The sequence below is a fragment of the Vicugna pacos genome, chromosome 13 (genome assembly GCF_048564905.1).
Source record: "Vicugna pacos chromosome 13, VicPac4, whole genome shotgun sequence".
Lineage (NCBI taxonomy): Eukaryota > Metazoa > Chordata > Mammalia > Artiodactyla > Camelidae > Vicugna > Vicugna pacos.
This window is the reverse complement of record NC_132999.1, coordinates 56963575-56989327: the sequence shown is the minus strand read 5'-3', so window position 1 is coordinate 56989327 and position 25753 is coordinate 56963575. Positions and strand designations below refer to the sequence as shown.

Here is a 25753-nt window from a genome sequence, read left to right as displayed (position 1 = left end):
TACGAGGCAGGGGAACGGAGCCTAGGGGGAACTGAAAGTCGGTGTGGCTGGGACGGCAACGTGCAGAAAGGGCTCAGGCGGCAAGGCTGAAGAATAAGGCAGGGTCAGTGAGCCGGGGTTCTACAGACGAAGCAGGGAATTTAATGATTTTGCCTTTAACCCTGTCTCATCGGGATAAGAAGAAAATTGGTATCTCTGAGCCTCAATCCCTGTTTCGGAAAATATGTCTTAGAACTATCTGCTTCGTTCTCAGTCTCCTGTACTAGCTTGAGAGTGCGTTAAGGTCAAAGACCTGTATTTTTACACATTTTTGTACCCACGTGGATATCTGTCAGCAGGCACTCAATAAAAGCCCGCTGGATGAATAAATGAGATTTTGGAGTCCTCCACAGATGTCACCTATTAAGTCAAGCAATTAATACTTTTTTTCCTCCTAATTCCGTCCGGCTTCCTCGCCCGCCCTCCCGCCGACCCCCGTCCCACGCCCACTCCAGTCCTCTCCTAGCTTCCCGCCTCGCCTTCGCAGCCCGCCCCTCCGCCGCACCGAGGAGGGGGACCGGGAGGGCCAGGCGGGCTTTACGGCAGCCGCGTTGCGGCGGGGCGGGGCGCCGGGCGGCTGGCGCGCTTGGCGGCAGCGGTGGGAGGCAGGCCGGCAAGCAGGCAGACGGAGTCGCAGGCGGGTGGTGGCGGCCGTGCTTGCTGGTGAGGGCGGGAGGGAGTGAGTCACTGAGCGTGTGTGAGGGAGGGAAGGAGCGAGCGGGTGAGCGAGCAGCCCGCGTCGTCCGCCCGCAGCACCAGCCAGGCCCTGCCGCCGCCGCCGCCCCGCCGCCCTGCGCTGAGGCCGGGCCGAGCCGAGCTGGGTCGGGCCCGGGCCATGCTGCTCACCGTGTACTGTGTGCGGAGGGACCTCTCCGAGGTGACCTTTTCCCTCCAGGTCGACGCCGACTTCGAGCTGCACAACTTCCGCGCACTGTGCGAGCTCGAGTCCGGCATCCCCGCAGCCGAGAGCCAGGTACGCCGGGCGGCGAGCGGGGCCTCCCTCCGGAGCTAGCCCTCCCGCCTCGGGGCCTCACGCCTTCCCTTTGCTACTGGTGAGGAATTGGGAGGGGTGGAGGGGAAGCAGGATGGCCATTCCCAGCCCACCCCCGCATCCGGGAGGGAGCTGGAATCGGTGTGCTTCCCCCACACACCCCGAGCGTGGGGTGGGGTGCTGGGGGAGGGAACGGAGAACCTGATCCCAGACGCACCCGCTGCAGCCTGAGGGGCGCGCGGACTATTGGGCGGCGCGCCCCATCTTCTGGCTCTTTGGTCCCTTCTCTGATATCCCGAGTTCAGAGTGTCGTCGTGGACCTGAGAAGAAGCCCTAGGTTTGCAAGACTTCATACAGCCTGCTTCCCCAACCAGAAATACCAGTTTGGATCCCTGTGGTAGATGTTCATCTGCTTTTTTGGAGAGGGTTCCTGCCTAAGTAAATGTAATTTACCTTTAAATGTCGAGATTTGCACCCTAAGTGAAGGAGAAAGTTTGAGACTTGCACCACTTTGTTTTGAAGGCTTTGGAAATGCTCTTGTTTTTAAAAGTAATTATTAGTTCAGCTGAAACTCTTTCTCTGGTTTCTTCCCTGGTAGTAGGCCAAAATCCCTCTCTTTCAGGTCACAGTTGAGAGTTTGAGTCAGTTCAAAGCTCAGTGTTTTATGAGGATATTTGCTTAAAAATGGCCTAGTATCTTCTCAGTGTGATTTGGTCGTTTCGTTTCCCTTTCCCTACCGGAAAGAAGTTCAGCTGCTTTTGCATTTAAATAAGCAACGTTTTATTATCAAAATGCTTTGAGGCTGCCACCAAACGGAATTGGTGACGGTAACTTTGTGGCCTTCACACTAAAGCATCTAAATCCTGCCCTGGTAAGTGGACCTTGGAGGATGTAGTCTAACCATTAAGAAAATTATTATAAAAGTCCTCCAACGCCCCAGAATGTGAATCTTGATTTCCGACTGCAGTTATGAAATAGTTCCAAAAACTATTGCCTAACTACAGTTTGTTCTGTCCTGTGTTATGATAAGCAAATGTGTCAATATTTTGTTCAGAAGTGAGTATGATTCCTTTACACTTTGGACTTTAGAACCTTGGCATACACTCAATATCAAGAAAGACTATTTCAGGGCACAAGGTATCACTCAAATAACACAGTCTGGCAAAAGGTGTTTGGCAAAAGATGTTGGTAAAAGGGATTTTTTACAACTCCTATTAAAAAAAAACTAATCCACAAAAACTCAAACCAATTCAATGAATTGGTCAATGAATCCTTCAGGTAGAGAACTAAAAAAGCACAGTTTAAGTAGAGGGAAAGTCAACCCAAATTTTTGGAAGTGGTTTTTTCAATTGTTCTCTTCTCTCTGGCTGTTCTGTTACCCTGGTTATAATCATCAGCTGGTAGAGGAAATAAAAAATTTAAATTTGTTTTGTTGTTATTAGGGCTTGGAAGAAAACTAAGATTGTGATTGTATTCCTACACTTTTTGAGATGACTGTAAACAAAAATTTAAATTAGAGAAGGTGTCATATTGAAAGACAATTGTATGGTCAAGGCAGGCATTGCCCTGCTAGCTCGCAAGGTTAGGAATACCTTACTGACTGAACAATTAAGCTAACTCCAAATTCTTTCTTACTCATTTGGTCAGTGTTTTGGCATTTATTTCCTTCCCAAGCTAGATTAGCATATGGAAACCTGGGCTCCAACTAGTGTCAGGCCTGTATTACCTAGCCATAAACAGCTCCTGTTTTTCAAGTTTGTTCTGTTGGCTCCATTGTAACCTAACACAGTTTCTATTTTAGGATGTCTGGTGGTCGGTTATCTTTCAGTTGCTTACCCATCAGGCAGGAACAGGATCCACCCTAGACACTTGAGTCATTTCCTTTCACCCAATCATAATAGTAAACATCATTATAATTTCTATGTACGAATACATCATCTTCACTTACTTGAGGCCTCCCTCCCTCTGCCACTTTTACCTCCCAGAGTTCTCCCATATTACAGATCTCCCTTCTTCCCTTCCAAAATTCCCCTGGTCTCTTTACCTCGTTCCTCTTCTCTGTTCTCAGTCCTTCACCTCCATTTCTAAAGGGAATTTCTTTTGTATGTTCCTGGCTATTTCCTGTCATTGTGTGTCCAGACCACTGGTCTCCAAACTTGTCGTCACATATCCCTCTAAGTAAAATGTTTTGGAACATGCATCTTTGTGATGTATGTAATAAATAATATACATGAACTGATGTTATATGCAAACATATGCATGCATATTACATGTACACATGTAATGTTAACATCAGTTACATTATGTACATACCTTAGGTACATTACAAACAGGCACAGGATAGAATTTAAGGAAGGATGAACTAAAATAAATGGAAATGAAAATTCAGATTATTTTCTGTTTTCTTCCTACATCCTTACAGTACTGTCTTGCATATCTACCCCACATTAAGGTATTGATTTTACATAAGCATGCACTTGGAAAAAGTGTTAATTTTTAACAGCTCTAGTCTGATTATAGTAGTTATAATGCAATGATAACAAATTTAGAATAGACACAATCTCTACTTGTACATGTGATTAAAGCTGGGCATGTTCCATCTCTTAATACAAGTGTGGGCTTGGAAGCCAGGCATGGCCCTGTTTGATGCTTTGATGCAGACTTGGCTGGAGGAACTTCAAACAATTATGAGAACTTAGCTTCACTTGAAATTAATATCTTTGCATTTTTGAAACACTGTTATAATTTGCCCCTGTAGGTGGCACATGGTAAAAAAGTGTGCAGAATATGTAAGAACTCTCAAATGAAAGGCATATTTAAATACCAAATAATAGCAGTAACTGTATGATCCTGGAAGTGCAGCTCTGCACACAGCATGATCTGTGGTTTGTAAAACACTATTTTAAACCAGTAGAAACTGAAAATTTCTATTGTAGCTGATTTTGGCATGTTTATTTTCACAAGTAATTTTCATGTATTTCTTTTCTGATAAATACTACATGTTCATTATAGAAAACTTGTAACATTGAAAAGGATTAAAAAAAAGAACACAGTTACTTATTGCCTTATAACTCAGAGATAACTGTGGTTACTTTTTAGTGTTTTCTTTTTTCTTCTTACATAGTTAAAATGTATCTATTAAGCATGTAGCCTGAACTGTATAAACTATTTCATATCTTACTTTCTTCAGTCAACGTTATGTTGTCAGCATTTTCCCATAACATTCCAAATTCTTGCAATTTATAATTTTAATGACCATATACCATACCGTCATATAGATGGACTACAATTTATTTAATAATTTCCTTATTGCTGGGCATTTGGATTGGGGAAAATTAGAAGTAGTTATGAGTAACGTTTCCATATTTATCTGTATACATAAGGCTTTGTCCCCATTCCTGATTATTTTCTCAGGATAAATTCTTAGATATGGAATTGCCAGGTCTTTTGAAAGGCTTTTAGTAACTATTGCCAAATTATCTTGCAGGAGGGTTGTAAAAGTCAAGCTGACTATTAAATGGGATAGTATGTGCAAATCACTTGGCATATTCTGGGCTTTCAGTTAATGGCAGATACTATTATGAAGCCATTCAAATGTGATTCCAAGGGTTTTGTGACCAGTTTATGGTCCCTAATGCTAGAAATGTGTTGTTGTGATCCCTGTTGATTGATGGTGCTCATTTAGAGAGCAGAAGACATTTGACATCATGCTTAAAGGTCCTGGAGTTGTATTAATTAATCCATTGTTAACGTTGGTTAAGATTAGAACGGAGTCTCTAGGGTGTCTCTTCTGGAGTAAGTACTGGCAGTTGGGCCAGTTTGGCAGATTAAGACTTGAGCTTATAAATTTTCCTGCTGTGTGTTCTTACAACTGGCAAATCTTGAATTTTGAGCCTTATAACCCTTGAACTGGGTATTATGAATGGTGGAAAGCGTCACCAATGCCATTACCAAAACTCATTTTGTTTTGACTGGTAGAAATTTGAAACCATTAGTCTACTAGATACTCATATTAGGTTAGAAAATCATTCGGTTTTATTCTGGGACTTTAGCTGCAGAATAATTGTCTTTCTTAGACTCTTAAGCCTATTTTAACAACAACCGAAAAAGCAGTTCTTTCGGGCAGTTATAATTTCAGCTAAGCTATTGTTTATGTCATCTGTGTCCTTGGACTGGAAGGTATACACCTGCTGCTTCGTCAGCGTGGAGAATGCTTGCTCTTTACCCACATTCTCCAGTCTAGTATTTTTAGGAGATTGGGACAGATTCATGTACACATACATGTACATGTTAGATGATAGTGATTACCTGAATCTTACATTTTTATTGTTAAATCTGGCTGCCTTCTTTTTAAAAAATTATATTGTCTGCTGAGGAAAAACTGTTCAGCTGCACAGTGATGGAATGATGTATGGCATCTGTAAAATGGGAATCCAAAGAGTGAGGAGTTGGTAGTGCTCCTTTCTTCAAGTTCAGGGCAGGGGGTACCTTGAGCAGTGGACAGTGTTTTGATCCCCCTGGTGAATAGAGGCCCTTGGTGGTGATGGATGGCTTAATAGCTCTTGTAAAGGTCACCCAGCTAATTTACTAGACCACTTTGAACTTACGTTTGGGAAAGTTGTGTGTGGTACTAGGCAAGAGTGTGGGCTTTAAAAGTCAGGCAGACGAAGTTCCAATCCCAGTTCTCTTCTTAATGTACATAAAATGGGACAGTTAATGTCTACTTCATAAGATGATTATGAGACTGAAATGAGAGGGTATGAGGAGTAAGTGTGAGAACCTAGTAAGAGGCTGGTTCTTAGTAGGAGCTCACTCAGTGGTAGCCATCTGCTATTTTGATACGGCTTTCCATGTAGCATTTGCAGCCTGAAGATAATTCAGTCATCTTGTGTATGGGAGCATTCCAGTTCTCCTGAGTTTGGCTTCTTTTTGTTGTTGTTGCAGATAAATAAATGTTCTCTTGTAAGTATAGTTAGAATATGTTGACTGTGTGTGTCTCTAAATATACTGATAGTTGAATTTCTGACCCTGAAAAATTAAGGAGTTGGCCTTTAATCACTGGTACCTTCATTACAGCGGCTTCACAAAGTTGATGTCGCCTTGTAGAAGCTGCCTGCGTGGCATTTCTCCTGGCATGCTTCTTTCTTGCTGCACACCTCAACCCGTGACACTTGTCACTTCAGGTTTGTGGTGGTTTTTCAAGCAATTCCACAAGTTATACGACTCTCAGGTTGTGTTGCAAGCCGTCTATGTTGATTCTGGTGTACTTTTACTATGAGGTACATGCTTACATAAGGGAGTGTGAATGAGTTGAAAGAGTAACAGTTACAACCTATCGTAACATGTTTTAACTTTGCAGGTGAGAGAAAAGAGCTAACAATACTTTTTCTAGACCTGTGTAGAACATATAATTCGACCTACAAACTCTGCAAATCAGTTTTCTGCTCATCCCCGGAAGTATTTGATTTTGGAAGGAACTAAATTCAGTTTCTGCTTCTATTTCTCTTGTCAGTGCAAATTCTGAGAGCAGATATGACAGGTCGGGTTTGTTTTTTTTTTTTTCCAGTTTAAATCCTGTATTTTTCAGCTTCTATGTCAGGCAGTCTTACTATGAGAGCTATGAGGACACGTGAGGAAACATTGTAAATGGTAGTGTAGCAGAAAGACCTGGAAGGGACAACTGTAATGATTATCTAGCCTCAGCTGCTTGCTTGACGAATGGGAAATGTGAAGCCTGGACCAGCTGAGTGGCGGCGGGCCCTGTCAGCCAGGACAGAACTCAAGTTCCTCAGTTTGCCAGTAGCCTGGTGAAAAGTGAATCGTTAGGAAGAAAACCTTTCAAAGCCTGAGCTTATTCTGAATGGCTCTCTACGGAGTAGGTCATAATGCAGGGTAGGTTTTATGTTCTTTTGTGGTAAAGTCATAGTATGCCCTTTGTGTGTCCCTTTTCTTTCTGCAGCAGTGTTTCATCTATTTTTATGCTGTCAGGCTTTCTTCAGTGTTTGATTGCACATCGTAAAAATATTTTTATTAGTAGTACATCTCCAGTCCTTTTTTCCCATCTGTGTTTAATTGTTCTTTTTTTAAATTTCTTCCACTTTTATCTTCCACTCATAAAAGTGATAAAAATTTGAGGGTGGTAAAAGGAAGAACACAGGAAGAGTGGTATTTGGGATTCTTTTAGACTTGCCCGTGTGCAAGATTATTTAAAAGTGGACATATGGGGATGTCAGGTACTGCAGGGTGACTAAAGTTAACACTGTGTCATGTATTTGAAAGTTACTAAGAGTAGCTCTTAAAAGTTCTTATCACAGGAATAAAATTTGTAACTATGTGAGGTGATGGGTGTTAATGAAACATTGTGGTAGTTATTTCACAATATATACATATTTCAAATCATCATGTTGTACAACTAAAACTAATACAGTGTTACATATCAATTGTATCCCACTAAAAACTCATGGGAGGGGGAGTGAACATACTATTCAATAGTATTGTAATTAGCATTCCCAGAGTAAATCACTCCCATTTCCCTCCCTGTATTAAATCTAAAATTATCTACTTCTATAGATTCATTTGTCCTTTAATTCAGCAAATACTTGGGCATTCCTTATGTACCAGGCCCTGTTCTAGGCATTCGGGATATGGTGAAAAAAGTCTTTGCTCTTGGAGTAGCTTACATTTTAGTGGGCAGAGAGACCCCACTAAAGGAATAAATAATATGGGAGGTGAGGGTACATTTTAAATAGGGTCATTAGAGAAGGGCTCTGAAAAGGTAGTGTTTGATCAGAGACCTTAAAAAAATAACCTGGGAAAGAACATTCATCAGGAAGAGAGAACTACAAGTGAAACAGCCTTGAGGGGGAAGTTGCTGCTGTCATTTGAGAAACAGCAATCACAGTGTGAGAAGAGGTCATAGGGGAACCAGGAGCTAAATTGTTTGGGCCTAGTAGTTGATGGGGAGGATTTTGGCTTTTGTTCTAAATGTGATGGGAAACCATTGAAGGATTTTGAACAGGGAGTGGCATTCTCTAATGAAGAGGAAAACTAGTCCTTCTGTTCTGTGTCATGTTACTTCTCAGTGCTTTATAGTGTTAAATCTTTTCTGATTGTAGATTGTCTATGCTGAAAGACCTCTCACAGATAACCACAGATCACTGGCTTCTTACGGCTTAAAGGATGGCGATGTTGTGATTTTACGACAGAAGGAGAATGCAGACCCTCGACCTTCGGTGCAGTTCCCAAGTAAGACGTCTCATGATGATTTGCAATCCTGACAAGCATTAGTAGATAGCATAGTTCAGAGTTTTGGATTCGCCTTGGATTCAGACTGCCAGGGTACAGATCCTGACTCTGCCGCTTGCTTGCTATGTAACCTTGGACAAGTTAACTTCTCTCAGTCCATTTCCTCATCTGTAAGATGGGTCTATAATTAACCCCAACCCCTGGAGTTGATGGGAGAATAATGAATATAAAACCTTCAGCACATAGCGAGCCCTCAATAAATTTTAGCCTTTGTTCTTGTTATCAGTGATGATTTTATCCTTGGGAAGGACTTGAGAGGCTACGTATGCCAGTGATTCCTGGCTGACTTTTGCTACTTTGTGTCTGGTATTCAGTCATAGGCCTTTGCCAAGCTTTCTACAGTCAGCCAGGCACTTGCACCCCATTTCAAGTCACCTCATGACTCTGTTGTAGGGGAAGAGATAACTCTTGACAATGTATTTTTGTTGTTTTTTAGGGGGGTAAATTAGGGGGTTTTTTTGTTTGTTTATAGAGGAGATACTGGGGATTGAACCCAGGACCTTGTGCATGCTAAGCATGCACTCTACCACTTGCCCCCCTACCTCTTGACAATTTCTTATTATTAACAGATGAAGCTCTGATTTTAAATAATTTCTTCGAAGTTGAAGGCAGGGGAATTAAAACTTGGTGCTTGTTTCATTACTGAGCCTTATGAACGTTGAACAGCTGGACCACCAGATTCTGATTTTCCCCCACTAGCTCTGTTAATCATGTAAAAAGGAACTGTTATTTATCTTAGATGTTCCATCCAGGATAGGCTTTTATAATCTAGAATCTGCATTGGGAGTTAGGAGGTTTCTGTGTCCCTGAAATAGTGTGCAGAACTGTGTGGGTGTGGGCATGTGTGCATTTGATGGGGAGAGGGTCCATAGCTTGCTTCAGATCCTCAGAGGAGTTTATGATCTACAAAAGTTAATAAGCTAGAAGTTTATAATGTGGAACTACTTGATGAAATGTGTTAGTTTTTTTTCCCATTCCCTACCATGTTCTGATTGATTTCTTTAAACAGTGTTTAGCCTCTAGGTCACTTGGTTTGAAAGTTTATGTAACAGCTGATAGGTGTCTGGGTGATGACAGACTCCAGTTTAGGACACAGTGCTTCTATTCAGCATGAAACTGGAACTATAAGGGAACATCAGGCACTGTTCCTTTCAGATCTGGGTTTCAGTTTTTCCTTGGAGCTACTGTTAAACTCTAGAAAGAGGAGTGGTTCAAGGACGTCAATTAATAGAAACCAAATCTTCCTTTGGTTAATTTGGTAAAATTGTTAGTTCTGGAAATTCACTTTTCTTTCCTCCTGTGCTGTGTCAGAGGGACAAGAGAGCCAGCCAGTAGGTTGGGGAAGGGAGAGGATCTGGTCTATAAGGTAAACAAGGTTTTCAAAATTATTCTGAAGTGAATGGACTCTCAAGATAAGTGTAATAGGGTTGAAGATAAAATTTCTCAACCCACAAGGAAGGCCCACCCATGTGTGTGTTGCTAGTTGACCTAGATTAACTACCTTGTAAAGATCATCTTAAGCACTTCACATTTCATTGGTTTGGAAGTTCATGTGCTTGTACACATGTTCACACACACATACACATGCTTGACAGCTGAGGTCTGTTTGAAGAAAGTGCCTAGTTCAACCCATGCTAAGAGACAGAAACTTTACACCTGAGTTTAAACATTCCATTTTTTCTGCTTAGGGTCCAGAAGTCTTCAGGATAGCACTAGACGTGGGACAGGTGCAACCATCAGATATATTTTGGGGTTGAAGAAATGTGGATTCATTCATTCACTCCTAGCCCATCATTCTACCTATACTTAGGATTTTATGGGGGGTTTTTTTCCCCTTTTTTAGAATACAACCCTTTTTCAATAACAGCTTTTATCGAGATATCATTCGTACTATATAGTTCACTCATTTAAAGGGTACAGTTCAATAATTTTTAGTATATTCAGAGTTGTGCAGTGTATGATCAACTTTAGCACATTTTTTCATCATCTTTTAACAAAAAGTCTCTACCCATTAACAGTCATTCCCCATTTGCCCCAACACTGCCTAGCCCTGGGCAGCCATCAGTCTACTTTCTATCTCTGTATTTTCCTATTCTGGACGTTTCATATGAATGGAATCATACAATATCTGGGTCCCTTGAGTAAAGCTCCCTTTTATTTTCCTTTCATTTTAGTAAGGTCGGCTCACCCTGGAGTATGGAACCTGGGAGTGTGGCCTCTGAACCTGTTAAATCTTTCGCTGTTCTCAGCGCTGAGAACCTGTACAGTTTCCTTTTCTTTTTTTCTCTCCTGTGAAGTAATTGCACCCACTGGCTCCCCAGGATGTGAGAGGAGTTAGCAGTGATGCACAGATGAAAGTGTAAATTCAAAGAACTAATATGTGTGGCACAGACTTGTAGAAGTTAACATCTAACATTTATGCTGTTCAGTTGATATGTATCGTATTTTTTACCCAAGGTGTCAGGACTCTTTGACACATATATCAGAGCAGACTAGGATTTTTCTTAGGAACCACATCCGTATTTGTGTGGTTATATTTGAGACTGGCTTTAACTTTTTAAAGACATAAATAAGTAAAAACTTACTATCCTGGGATATTTCTTATAAGCCAGAAATTTGGGATTATTACCATTGTCTGCCTACCCCTACTTCCACCCTCCACCCCCTATGACCCTATTTTTCTATTCTCTCCTACCTATTCACTCTCAGACTGCAGACTTTATATTCAAACTCAGCATGAGAAAGAAGGGAGAGGGCATTCAGAATGTCTACAATTACCATCTACTACTATTACGTACCACGTATGCATAAACCTGCCATTTCTTTTAGATACTTGTTTTCATGGAGTCATTTAAAGTAAACTTTAAATCGATTTTCCCCAACAGACTTACCCCGAATAGATTTCCGTAGTATAGCTGTGCCTGGCACTTCAAGCTCCCGGCAGCGCCAGCCACCAGGTGTACAGCAGTCCCGCTCATCTCCTGGAGAAATAGCTTCATCTCCTCAGGGCTTGGACAATCCAGCCTTGCTCCGAGACATGTTGCTGGCCAACCCCCACGAGCTGTCCTTGCTGAAGGAACGCAATCCACCCCTGGCAGATGCTCTGCTCAGTGGAGATCTCGGTAAGCTTAGAAAATTGGAAGGCTGTCAAGCTGACCTGAGATGGATAGTTGTGCTACAGCAGATGTGGAGAAAATCAAGCAACTGGTGTGTTCAGCCCACTGTATCACATGCTTTATTACCATATTAGTTCGTCTGAGAGGTAAATTAGTGCTGATGTCAAAGGCTGAATTAATTGGCAGTAGTGGCAGAATTTTAGGACCATGTAGTGTGCTGAAATCCATCTCAGCCAGACCCCTTTGCTTCTCTTTTTTCTAATTTTAGCAGCACATAACCCAGGTACTGATCTTTTTTTAATTAAAGTATAATTGGTTTACAGTATTGCATTAGTTTCAGGTGTACAGCATAGTGATTCAGGTTTTTTGTTTGTGTTTTCGTGGGCTTTTTTTTTCCCCCGGTAATACTTGTGATAACCAGGTACTGCTATTTTAACCTGTTTAGTTAAACTCTCAACTAAGAGAGTACCAATTAACCAGCTGATGCCAACTGAAATGAGTTTAGTTCAGGAAAACAAGTAAAATGCCATGCCTGTATGGCAAAATGCAACCCCTCTATTCTTGCTTTAATGCTGGTGGGGTTGGATCTGTATTTGAGCTATTCTTGTACTTAACATTTATTTTTAGTCTTCTTTATGAACAAAGTTTTCTCTGTAGATTTCTCTGATTTTACTCCTAAGTTTATGAAACCTTACTGAATAAATTTTAAATCATAACAGATACTTAATAACTCATTCCTCAATAACCGTTATTAAAATTTAGGTAATATTTACCTACATAGATATACTTGGATTTTTTTTCCCTTTTTTTTCCCAGAAGAGCTAAAAGAGTTTAAGAATATAGTTTGTTGGATTGTTGGGTTTTGACAAACTCATGTAACCACCACCCCAATCAAAATATAGAGCATTTCTCTCACTCCAGAAAGTTCTGTTATGTTCTCTTCTAGTCAGTTTCCTCTCCTTGGAGGCAACCACTATTCTGATACTTATTACAGGTTATTTTTGCCTGTTTTTGACCTTCATGTAAATGGAATCGTATAGTATGTCTTCTCTTGGGTGAGGCTTCTTCCACTCAGTTTTTTTAGGTTCATCTGTTATGTGTAGCAGTAGTTGATGGGACAATTATCTTGGTTTCTTTAATTTCTTACGCAGCGTATCTAATTGCCAAAGACCATGATGATGGCACTTCTATGTTTATGCATTTGAATGTACTCACATTTAAGAAATAGCAAAATAAAGGTAGTTCTTGTAACATGCATCTTGTAGCAAGCAATGTTTTCTCCTTACTAATTTTCCTGCTTGGTATCTATCAGGTAATATATAGATAGGCTAACAGTAGTTTGCTAATAATTTATCCACTTTAAGGCAGAGTGTTGTAAAGGAAGTGAAATTAGAAGAGGAAAAGGGGGATAGTAGCGTTCTGTTTTATGTCTAGGTAATAGGATAATATGGGCAATGGGGAGGGGTCATTTACCCACCACACGATAGTCATCCCCCACTGATTTACACTGAAAAGTCATCATTTCTGAGAAGATATTTGCAAATACTTTATTTCCTTACACTAAATTTAGGTGAAGAAGTAGTCTTGCCTCAGAAAGTAAATCTAATTGCTCATTTAAAATGATTTTTAGGCATCCTTTTGCATCTCTCACAGTTATATTTTGAGAAATTGTTTGCTGTGGAAGAGTACTAATAAAGAGTGAGAATATAGTGGTTCTTAAGATTTTCCCCCCTTGTTCTTGTAGAGAAATTTTCTAGGGTCCTAGTGGAGCAGCAGCAGGACCGAGCCCGGAGAGAGCAGGAAAGGATTCGTCTCTTTTCTGCTGACCCTTTTGATCTTGAAGCTCAGGCAAAGATAGAAGAAGATATAAGGTAATGACCCCTTGGCCCAAAGAGCAAGATTTAGGGAGTCCAGATCTCCCAAACTTCAGGAGACCTTGTGTCAGTTGGGCATCTGCTTTGCGGTAGATTCCTTATTTTGAATCTGAGATAGTAGCTTCAGTCTTCTGGTTTCTTACCTCCTCTTCCATTTTTCCTTGCATTTTGATTTAACATTGCAAAGTGATTAACATTCACTTAATGACTTTCTCTTCTAAAATTTTCATATAGACTCCCTGACTAGCCCCAGACAGGTCCCCCCCCCCCCAAGCACATTATTAAGGCAACTACAGGTAGATGACCCCAGGACTGGGCAGAAGCCCCTAACCTGGGGACACTACTAGGCTGCTACACAGGCTGATTGGGCTCTCTCTCCTTAGACATAATGGGTGAGCTCTGATTAAATCCAGGGCTTAGACATGATTGGATTAGAGATAACTGTACAAACAGGAACCTTATAGTCTGTTTTCCTTCCACAGTTCTTGTGCTGGCCTCAGCAGATAAACTAACTGCAGGACTTGTTTCTAGCTCCAGATTCTCTAATGCTGTGGTTCTCACCTGAGGCAGCATTAAAGTCATATGAGAAGCCTTTAAAAATGCAGGTGCTTAGGCTTTACTCCCAAATCTCATGAATCATAATCTTAAGAGGTGGGGCCTAAGCAGGTACAAGGTGGCTAATGCCATCCTTGGTCCCATTACTAGCCACAAGCAAGATGCTGTTCAGTCAGTCCCTTTGAAGAAAAGAATGACTGCTTTCCCCCATCCCAGATTCAGTTTTTGTTGCCAATTGTGAAGGCCTTAGTGTAACTAAGAAGAAAATAACTGACAATAACTGCTTGTCACTGTCTCTGGTTACTTAAATGAGGCCTAACGTGGTTGTTACATTACACTGTCAACTTGGATGTCAGATAAAGGTTTTCCTGTTTCTCTGACTATTATATTTGAAATCAAGAAGTGTAAATATGCCAGAATCAATTGACAGCCCTAAGCCATCCACTTGTGTTCTTGTTGAATAAATGTTTCCACTGATTGTATCTGATACTAACAACTATCTTTGAGAAACATCTCAGTAGTTAAAGCTGTGCAGAGAAATAGAAAGATATTTGTGTTTTCTCGACTAGACCACATTGCAGCGGTAAAGGAACCTGACATAACTCACGAACAGTTGCATTCAAGCCAGGAAGCAGGAGGGGTGGGAGGGAGAGTGGGGATGCATCATAGCCAAACCGTGACTCCGAGCTATTAGAAGAGAAGTGAAATGAGGCATATCCATAGGGCTCATGTTTCTTCCCAGGGCTGAGGTAAAGGAACTGGGGCAATGCATGTATTCTTTTATGGGACAAAACCTTGTGCCTGTAACATGAAACAGAGTCCAGGATAGCCAGAGTAACTGGTATTATCTCAGAAGATTTTCTGCTGAAACTTACCTTGGTTGGAGTCAGTGCACGGTCAGGAGTGCACAACTAATTTTAGGTTATTTTCAAATTTGGTAGTGTGGCCTAGGAGAAAGGCTGTGTAATTATATAAAACACCTTGGAAGTTTTATTTGGTATGCTACACCAGTGATCACATAGGGTACATGTACACTGAGGTGTATAATAGCTTGCTTGCATATTTGCCTGACTAAATTAAACAAGTATGCCTTTCACTTTCTGAGAAGTTTAACATTTTATTACAGAATGGCTGATAAAACCATCAATACAGTTGAGCCAGAGTATTATTACAAAAGGGACAGTAACTACAGTTTAGAAGAGAGGTCAGGAAACTTCCTCCATAAAGAGCCAGATAGTAAATGTTTTAGGCTTTGCGGACCGTGCAGCCCCTGTCGCTCGCACTCAGTTCTGCCAGCGCAGAACAAAAGCAGCTGTAGATAGTGCGACAGCATGTAGATGAGTGGTGTGGCCGTGTTCCTGTGAACAGACAGTGAGCCGTAATTTGCCAACCCCTGGTTTACAGTTGGAACTGACCCCGCCTTGGGTCCTGTTCTGTTATTGTCTCGGTCTTCAGGAGAGTTGCCCTAGTTTCCATCAATGTTTGTAGTGTTTGATGATGTTTTTAAAAGGAGGTTGGGAATGAAGGTATCAGATGTTGGAGTGAGCTGGAACTCTTACGTGCTCTTCTCATGTAAGAACTAGAATACATTCAGTTTTTGAAGATACGTTTTGATGGACCAGGTGAACCATGATAACATGAATGTGTGTGTAGTTTTCTAAGTGATAGCCAGGTGAGTATTCTTCGAGCTTCTGCTCTTATCTTAGCATTTTGTACTGGATGCTTTATACCTCTCAGTAATCCTATGATAAAAATTGCTGTCCTCATTTTACAGATTAGGAACCCAAACTTGGAAAATAAGCAGCAGATGCAACACAAGCAGTTGAAACATCTGTTTTATTATGTTTTCAAACTATTTTTAATGCACTGGACATAGGAAATGTACCCAGATACCCAGTATAAATTATACACAGTTTAAATTGGAACATTGACGAAATTCTAACGTTTGTAGGATAAAAAGGATTGTGACCCTCACTGTCCAGAAGTTTATTTACCTATTTCTGAGCTTGTAAAGGGAACATAATCGTTTTTACATGAAGGTAATTTGTATCCTTAGATGTTCTGCCAATGTATATCTCACTTCCTCCTGCTAAATCACATATTTCAGGATAGAGCACCAATTTCCATTTCCATGACTCAGCTGCTGTAGTTGGAACAAAAGATATGTGCAGATCTGTTTTTAATGTTGTGACTTAGAAACAGATTTCTCTTCATGGAAATAATGCTTTTAGTGTACCTGGTTTTGGTTTGTTACAGGCAACAGAACATTGAGGAAAACATGACAATAGCTATGGAAGAGGCTCCAGAAAGTTTTGGCCAAGTAGTGATGCTTTATATTAACTGCAAAGTGAATGGACATCCTGTGAAAGCCTTTGTTGACTCAGGTGATGTCTCCATCTTTTGTGTCTTTGTCTCTACATCCAATGTTGTGACCTGATCCAGGGAGAAGGGGAGACTCTGGTGCCTGTTAAAGATGTCAGTAGCCCTTTGAATGGCGAACTAACAACCAGAGGTTATTGTTTTCACTTGTCAATCTTCTGTTTATAATTGATTTTTTTCCTTTAATTATTTCTTAACCAGTTTTCTATTTTGCAGTGTCTTCTTTCTCTTCCTACCTCCCCTTACTTGGTTGGCATCCTGAATTTCTAGGATACCTCTGTATGAAATTAGGGAGTAAATGGGTTTAGAATAAGGAGCTGTAAGAAGGGAGTGTGCAGAGGCCAAACAAATACTTCAGCCTGGTGTGTGTGCCAGTACTTTACCAGAAGCCGTGAGTGTATAAGAATGTTCTTGCCCTTAACAAATTTAACAGCCACGTCAGGAGGCAGGGAGTTTCCCACTTGAGGACTCAGATAATGTCTGTACTAACTGGCACCTTTTCTCTCAGTAACAGCTCTTTGACTTTTTAGTAAGGCAGCACAGAGCAGCACCATGTGAGTGTAACTGCGTGGCCTCGTGGGTCTCTCCCTTGAGGCTGTAAGATAGAATGTGTTCCTAGAGTAGTAGAAGCCCCTGCTCAAGTCACTTTTCCTCCATTTGTTCAGCCACAAATACTGAAGCACATGCTCGGTTTCAACTGTTAAGAGTTACATCTTGATATGTATACATTCCTGGGAGAAGTAAATCTTCTGATTATTCAGTTTTTTGAGTGTCTGTTGAGTGCTGTGTGCAGAGCCTTGCACTGAGTGCCTGGGGGGTGATACTGGAGCTTCATAGGGCTCCAATGAGTGAGCGAGGCAAATACATGTGACCCTGATATAACAGTCAGCATTTAATGAGCACGTACTATGTGCCAAGCACCGTGCTAGGTGCTTAATATATATCATCTTAGTCAGTTTTATTTAATCCTCAGAATATCCCTATGAGCTCTTTTGTATTATCCCTGTTTTACAGGTGAGGAAACTTAGAGGGGTGAAGTCACTCTTCCAGGTGTACAAAGTTCATGACTTTGGATGCAGCCCCAGATCTGCTTGATGCCAGAACTCTTAACCACTATGTAAAAATCAGATGCATGTTGGATGAACATTAAGATCACATTCTTACTGTGACTGCGGTGTTCAAGTGTGGCTTCCTAAAAAAAGAGGGCATTTGAACTGAGCTTGGGTAGAGGACTGCAGCCGTGAGCTGAGGCTTGAGATAAGGCAGGAAAGTGGTGAAAGGGACCCTTCTCACCATGGGGTTGCTTACTTTCCATAAGTAACTAGCTTTTGTGGAGCAGGGTGGGGACGGAGGAGGAAAAGAGAGAAGTGCCTTCCCAAATTCCCTTGTCCTTCATTATTTCTGGGCCTTCTTGACTCTAACCTTCCTCAGATGTCAGGAGCTGTCAGTGCCCGTAAAGTGTAAGTTATTTGTGAGCAATATGAATAGGAAGTGTTGAAATTGAATGAGAGGAGAGATCACTGGGAAAGAACAGTCGTTGGGGAGGAGGTGAGTCTTGGGCTGGGCCTTAAAGCGTAAGTGAAATTCAAAGAAAGTGAGTCAAGCAGAGGAGTGGCCACTCTACAGGAGGGTCAATGTGAGTAAAACGCAAAGGAAACACATTCCTCCTGGTAAAGTGGAAGGTGTAGAGCAGTCAGAATACGAGGCTGGTATCTGAGTCTGGGCTGCTACGACAGAAAACCATAGACTGGGTAGCTTATAAACAGCACATTTATTTCTCAGTTCCAGGGGTTAAGAAGCCCAAGATCAAGATGCTGGTAGATTCAGTGTCTGGTGACAGTCTAATTCCTAGTTCATAGACCACCTTCTCTTCCCTGTGTCCTCACATGGTGGCAGGGGCAAGGGAGCCCCTGGGTCTCTTTCATAAAGGCACCAAATCCCATTCATGAGGGTTTCACACTTATGACCTAGTCACATCCCAGAGGCTCCACCTCCTGATATCATTACATTGGGGACTGGGTTTCAACATAAATTTGGAGAGATGCAAACATTCAGTCTGTAGCAGCTGGAAATGGTTGGACCGGGGTAAGGTGGGATCTGAGGCTGTGGCGACGTGGTTGGAAGCTGATCTTACGAAGAGTGGGAGCCTTTGAAGATTTTTGAGCAGATGAATAAGTGATCTGAAGAAGGTGATAGTTTAAGAAGATTGAAGGCAATGATGGTTCTGGAGAGTTCTGTGCCCCTGAGGATCAGAACTATTTCCCTGCTTTAAATTACACATCCACAGAGTGGTTTGGAAATCAGAAAAATTGTCCACTAGCTCAAGGGATAGAGTGTAAGCTAGGTTGATTGCTATGGTTAGAAGATCAGAAATTACCCAGAATTTAACAGGTTTGGAACAGAGTTCGAGAGTGAGGAGAAAGCTAAAAGAACAGGATTCGAAAGTGAACAATGCCTATGTTTTATCATTGCAAGAAAATAATTCCATTGGCAAGGAGAGAAATCCAGGAGAATATTAATTGGGAAGAAAGAGCTTTATACCTATTGGCTTTGAGATAGACACATCCAACTCAGGAATGTAGAACTAGAGTCTGTGGGAGAGATTAGGATCCTAGATAAAGATTAGCATCTGTCTTCTGGATAGACGGACTCCAGCTGTGTGGATAAGTACGTGCAACTGAGAGAGAAGAGACTTCAGTGCCTCCTTCCTGAAAGGAGTGAGAACAGAGAATGGAGAGTTCAGTTCTGATTTTTTGAGAGGCTTCAGGATGTACTTTTTAGCTGGTAAATTAGTGTCCCAAAGTTTGAAATAAAAATAACTTGGTAAGATGTTTAGAGATACTCAGTGAAAACTGATCTGAGTGTTCAGTAATCCTTAATTGAGCATTTCCATCTGTAGACATAGTTTGGCTTTTTGAAAGTCCTTTCCATGTAGTTTTGCTTTCTATTTTTAAAGTTTAAAATATTATTTAATTATTATATTTAAACAAAATATTCTTTCCCTCAGTGTCAAGTTTCTACACTGTTTCAGATTCCAATGTGAAACTAAAAGTTGAACTAAGTGTGGCAGAAAGCGTGGTGTGTAGGAATAATTTTACACAGACAAAAGCCTGGGAGTATGGTTCATTTCTGCCCTGTTCTTAGTGCTGCATTTTTAATCTTATCACAGATGTGGTTTTGTCTTTATTATCTGATGTTTCCCTCCACCTCCAGGTGCCCAGATGACTATTATGAGCCAAGCTTGTGCAGAAAGGTGTAACATAATGAGGCTGGTGGACCGTCGGTGGGCAGGAATTGCCAAAGGAGTGGGCACCCAGAAGATTATTGGAAGGGTACATCTAGGTGAGTGAAAGGCACTGGGAGCCTTTGTAGGGCAGTGGACTTTAAAAAAAATTCTCTTGGATAGGGACATCTGATCCGGCACGCCTAAGCTCTAGAAATTTTAAATCCTGTATTAGCGTTATACATGCAACTTGGTTCAACTGGTTATAAAAAAAACACCAATCTACTGTGTGCTTTTATTTCCTGCTCTTCAGAGATAATTTCCTCCTCTTACTATTTGAGCTGATTTCTTTTGATACTTACCTCCATATTTCTAAATAATACGCTTTTAATGCTATTTACTTACATGACTACGTAAATACTGTTGAGAGCTGAGCCATCCAATTGAAAAAGATTGCTTTTCCTTTCATGTCTAGTTTTTTTTTTTTTTTCAGAATTAGTGATTGTCTGTTTTTTTGTTGTTTTTGTTTTTTGTTTTTTTGGTTATTCGGTTTTTTACATTACTCATTCCTAGACACTTACCTCGTTGTGTAAATGTGCTTTATACATGTTTTCCTATTGAAGATGCTTCTTGCAGAGCCTGGGCTGGTGGTTCGAGGTTGCTTTGTAGCAGCTATTTCGAAGTCTCCCTTGACAGGGCCCTGAGGGGTACCTTTCCCTTGTGTCTTGTGTCAGGTTGTGAAACCCACGCTTTTTCCCTTTTCTCTTCAGTTTATTAGTGTCCATCTTCCAGTGACTTCCTGAGTTTGTGCACAGGAGTAAATCGAGTCCTTCAGTATCAGAACGTGTATTTGTTCCTCCGTCCTACCAGGCTGGCTAGGTTGGAAGTCACTTTCCTTCCTGGTCTTTGTCGGTGTTGCTGTGGAGTGGCTGGCTGCTGTTCTGACTCTTGATCCTCTGTGTGTAAGATGTCTCTTCCTTTTTTGAAGCAGGTAGCATCTTCTCCTTGATCTCAGTGTTTTGAGATTTCACAACGATGCCCTTGGGTGTAGATCTCTTTTTGTCTACTGTGCTGGGTGCCTTTCAATCTGGAAAAATGATGCTGATAATGACTTGCTCCCCTCGGGGAGTCGGTAATTCAGGTAGGAGAAACTAATGTCATGGACTTGTCCTCTCGTTTTCTTTTTTCCTTTCATCATGTTTTGGGAGATTTTTAGTGAAATTTCCTCAGACTTTGCCTTCCAGCCTTCCTGTTCTGTTTGGTATAGCTTTTCTTTCATGTTAGATGGTCTTCGCAGATGTCTGGTGATCCTTGGCATCTGCTCATATTGAAGAACGGGACACCAGAAGGCTGTTTGCAAGGTTGGTTGGGTGGGCAGCCGTGGTGATTGTGGGTGATCTGGGAGCTGGGTTGGAGAAGAAGGCTAGAGTCCACTTAGCCGCCTGGCCTTCAGTTCGGTGATGGTGGTTGTGTCCCAGTCTTCCTCCATGCCCACCTCTATTATGACAGCCTCAGTTTCACCCTCTTGAGAAAATAAGCCTCCAGTCTGCTGTTGGGGTGGAAGCGAGTAGTCAGCTGGCTGAGCAGAGTGCAGGAGAGGAGCCCAAGGTGTAACTGTGCCTGCACAGACCTTCAGCCAGTGCGCCAGCCTCTTGGGAGTTCCGTGATCTTTTCCTTGCTGTCATCTGCTTTCTGGTCCCAAAATTGTGTTTCAGTTGTCTCGTCCATATTTTTGGCTTTAGTGATTTGTACCTTTGAAAAAAAATTAAAACTCATTGTGGTGTTTTTAGGAGTGAATGGAAATAAATACATGTGTTCAGTCCTTTCTCTTTAATCAAAATTCTTTTCTTTCTGCTTTTTTCTTTTATTATCCATTTAATAGATGCTCACTGTAGAGAATTTCAGAAGTACAGAAATGTGAAAAGCGAAAATACCTTAAATTCTTTTAGGTGAGAATCAATCCATAGTAGCATTTGGACAGATCTCTTTGTGGCATTTTTTTCCTTGTGAAAGGGGATCATATATGGAATTTTATACTTTGCTTTAAGAAAAAGTGACACGTTTTCCAAATGTCAGTTTAAATTTCACAAGCATTATTAAATAAATGTATAACATTCTATTGTATGGGTTTAATGGTCAGCTTTTGGGATATGTTTTTTCTCCCAATATTTTGTCATTGTAAGATGGCAGTGGGTTTTTGTGTAGTTTTGTACACACTTTGATTTTTTTTCCTTAGTTAAGATTCCTATAAGTGAAACTACTAAATCAAAGATTACGAATATTCTTTAAGGGTCTAGATAGTTACCTGCTGCCAGTCTGGTTTCTCCAGCACTGACTGAATATTCATCCTAGTGTCCTTATGGAATCAAGTATTATTAGTTTTATCCCTTTGATTTGCAGATAAAGAAGTTAGTTTCTTATTATAAGTTACTTTTCTTTCATTGCAAGTTGTACCTTTTCTACCCATTTTCCTCTTCATGTTTCTTTCTTTCATTCTTTTTTTTAACACATTTATCAATTTATTAGAATCTCCGTGTTTCCTAGTATTTATTTGTATAGAATAAGGATGGTTTAAATACCTTACTCTTAAATACGTTCCTATACACAGTAAGAGTGAAATTGGCTAGGAATACCACAAACAGGTTGCTTCAGAGTCTGAGTTCTTAGATTTTTCATGGTTTTAAGTGAGAAGGTAATAGGAAGAGACAGTAAGTACCATTCCCTCGTGTCCTTCTTGTGGTTGGGCAAGTGGTACCATTTGCCAACTTCAGCTATGATTGATATCAAGAAAAGCTTATAACAATAAGGGAAATGTAAGTAAAGGAGAGCTACACCATGGACAGGAAGTCTCAGTATGTTGAAGGTGGTGACTCTCCCACATTCATCAGGAGTATCATTGTAATATATTCAAAATCCCAATAAGTTTTGTTTTGTGAGACTTGATGTGTTAATTTTAAATTTTATGTGAACCCTTTATTGCAGGAGTAATCAAGATACTCTGGAATAACTTTCCTTTTTAGATATCAAGGCCAGAAGATTAGAGCAGAAACAGACCCATGCTTACATGAACCTTGATAAATACGAGAGGAAATCTTACAGAGCAGTGCGACAGTTTCAGGAAATGTGCTAGACAGTTGAGTATCATGTAGAAAAAATGAATTGGAAATTGGACCCTATCTCACGTCACATATAAAAATACATGATCAATTTGAGGTTGATTAAAGACCAGGTGTCCAAGGCAAAGTCAAAGCTTTTAGAAGAAAATATAGGAGAATATCTTACAGAGGAAGGGGATTCTGTAAAAGATAAGAAAGAAATTATTTGATAAATTGAATCACATTAAGAACAAGAACGTTTCATCAAATACATCTGAAAGTGAATACAAACTAAGTAACATATAACTAATAAAGGATTTATATTCAGAAAATACACATATTCTGTGGGTTTGTGTATCCTCCAATTCAGTAAGAAAGACTGACACATAAAAAATAGCAGAAACATTTGAACAAGTACTTTAAGGAGAAACCCAAATGGTTAATAAGTATGAAAAATTGCTTTATCTCATTAAGCAGGAAAATAGAGGATTACTTGCCAGATTTTAGTAATATTGAGTGTTGAGAGAATGTAAAGCAATGGAAACTTTCAAAAACCACTGGAAACATTTTGGAAAATAATTAAACATCAAGCAAAGTTGAGCCTAATATACCCTAGAACCCTCTGTGTCTTTCAAGTATACCTTAGAGAAACTCATGGCACGCCGGGAGACAAGTGCAAGAATATTTAGGGTAGCATTGCCTGTGACAGCAGAAACTGGAAGCAACCCAAGCAGTCCAGTAGCAGAATGGATAAACCAGTGATGGCACATTAGACATTACAGTACTTTAAGGGCTGGTACAAGTGAAAGAAATCCAGTCACATGCAGCCACAGGAATAAAATATCTCAATATCCTTTGGGTAAAAGAAGCAAGTCATAGTTCAAAAACAACTAACCAATATGTTGCTTAGAAATCATACAAAAGTTGTAAGAACTGTAAGAAAAGCTGGGAATGATAAACACAAAAAAACCGGGATAGTCGGGAGGGTTGGAAGAGGCAAAGAATAAACTCTGTCAGTAGGATATATTGGAGACTCCTTAGTTTTCTGTTTCTTAACCTGGGAAATAGAGGCTTGGGTATTTGTGTTATTATGCTTTATACTGTATGTGTATTTCATACACATTTCTGCATGTAAGATACAGTTAATAACACAGTAACTTTTTTAGCAGATAAAATTAAGAAGGTAAGAGGAGTAATTGAGGAAAGAGGCAAGGCAAACACCGGCTTTGGTGTTGTCTCTGATTTGATAAATAGAAACTTGATTATACCAGCAATAATAAACAGTTTACTTCTTGGAAAAGGTGTACAGATTTTATTTTCCTTTTAGAAAACCTTTTGTAAGTGCATAGGAAGCAGGTGGTTAATATTAAAGGAATTGGTCTTTTTCTTTTCTTTCTTTCTTAATGCTGAATGCCAGCTTTCCTCACCAGCTGAGCGTGTATCCTAATGGTATCACATATCAACAGGTCTTCTAGGTAGTAGTTCTGCCCAGTCCACTTTACGAGCTTCATTGGTTTTTAACCTGATAATGACTTTGTCTTTTAAGGTCTTACTAGATTTTCATACTTAACTTGCTTATGTACATGCTTTGCCTTGGCTTTGACTGGTTGCAGGAAGAAAGGCACAGAATGATAGATCCAATCTTCCCTCTTCCTTTCTTCATGTGCTTTATTTTAGCTCAGGTTCAGATTGAAGGAGACTTCCTGGCGTGTTCCTTCTCTATACTTGAGGAACAGCCCATGGACATGCTTCTGGGGCTGGACATGCTGAAACGACATCAGGTAATTAAGAGCTTCACTTTCTCTTTGCATTGGCTTTTTGTATGGTATATGGTTATTACTGCATCATTTCTCTTGGTTGTATATCCTGAAAAACTAAGAGGCATGACTTCAGACCTGGAAAAGTCCATAAATGATGATGATGTCATACAAGGTTTGAAATTATGTATCAGTAGAAATAGGATCTGTTTTTGTGAAATCTTTCTGAATCTGTTGAATCTTGCCATCTGTTTTGAGTCTATAATGGACAGTTTAGCTCCTTTGTGTAATTTTTAGTTTCGGTTAGAACTCAAGTAATTTCTTGGTGGGTTTATAGGAAAGTGTACATAATACACAATGATGATTTTACTGCAAGTATAAGTTTAGTAAATCCTTAGTAACTGGTCAAACAATACTTGGGAAGAAGAGCTTGAGGATTAAGGAAAAAGGTATACAGAAGATGTTTGGAATGAAAATGTTTATTTAGTACAGAGAGAATGATTTGTAAATTTGTTCATTTGCAGTGGTTTTTTATATTCTACTCTGAAGCCTAATATTTGTTTAAAGATAAACTTCTCTTGTTGAAGAAGCGATTAGTGTGCTCTTGGGTAGTAAAAATTTTCACAAGAAGGTTTCCTATCTAGTCAATATTTTTAGATTATGTATTTATTTATTTATTTAGGGGAGGTAATTAGGGTTTTAATTTATTTTTAATGGTGGTGCTGGGAATTGAACCCAGGACCTTGTGCATGCTAGGCATGCACTCTACCACTGAGCTATACCCTCCCCCCTTCTAGTCAATATTTTTGTGTCACTAATACTCCTTTTTAAATGTTTAATATTAAATTCCCATTAAAAGTATATTGCATTGATACTGTAATCAAGGTATAGAATTTTAAGTAGAAGGAATGAGTGAATGCATATATAAATAAAACCCTATAAAACCTAACTTATTGTTGCTATCTTTCCGTTTTTTTGTTTTGTTTTGTTTTGAGTGGAGGTAATTAGGTTTGTTTGTTTTTAAAGGAAGTACTGGGGGTTGAGCCCAGGCCCTTGTGCATGCTAAGCATGTGCTGTAGCACTTGAGCTATACCATCCCCCTATATTTCCCTATTTTTAAATCATAATATAGACCAGCAGTCTCCAACTTTATAGGTATAAAACATACAGTGTAACTGTCCTATATTATTAAGTAATTATAAAAATATACTGAAAAGCAGAGTAACGTAAGTATGAAATACAAAATACCTTTGTAGAGCTTGCCTTGTTCGTATATCACTTTTCAGCCCATTGGTCTAGAGTTTAAATATAAGCTGGACTTTATACACTAAGCAAAAAAAGCAAAAATGTGGAACTGCATAAATGGTATGTCTCAGTTTTATTTTTTTTAAAGTCACTTATATGTTTCTAAAAGGTGTG

General features: G+C 40.2%; 1 protein-coding gene across 2 annotated transcripts in view; it reads left to right on the top strand.

Moving 5' to 3' along the window:
- The first annotated feature begins 645 nt into the window (after positions 1-645).
- The window catches only part of DDI2 (DNA damage inducible 1 homolog 2), a 38876-nt gene continuing 13768 nt past the window's right edge, over positions 646-25753 (top strand). For both annotated transcript variants that reach the window (XM_031683706.2, XM_015239048.3), the window contains exons 1-7: positions 646-1012; positions 8146-8275; positions 11221-11457; positions 13196-13322; positions 16137-16264; positions 19473-19601; positions 24255-24358. In XM_031683706.2, the coding sequence (XP_031539566.2) occupies positions 875-1012; positions 8146-8275; positions 11221-11457; positions 13196-13322; positions 16137-16264; positions 19473-19601; positions 24255-24358 (993 nt within the window). In that variant the 5' untranslated portion in view covers positions 646-874. The remainder of the gene's footprint in view (positions 1013-8145; positions 8276-11220; positions 11458-13195; positions 13323-16136; positions 16265-19472; positions 19602-24254; positions 24359-25753) is intronic.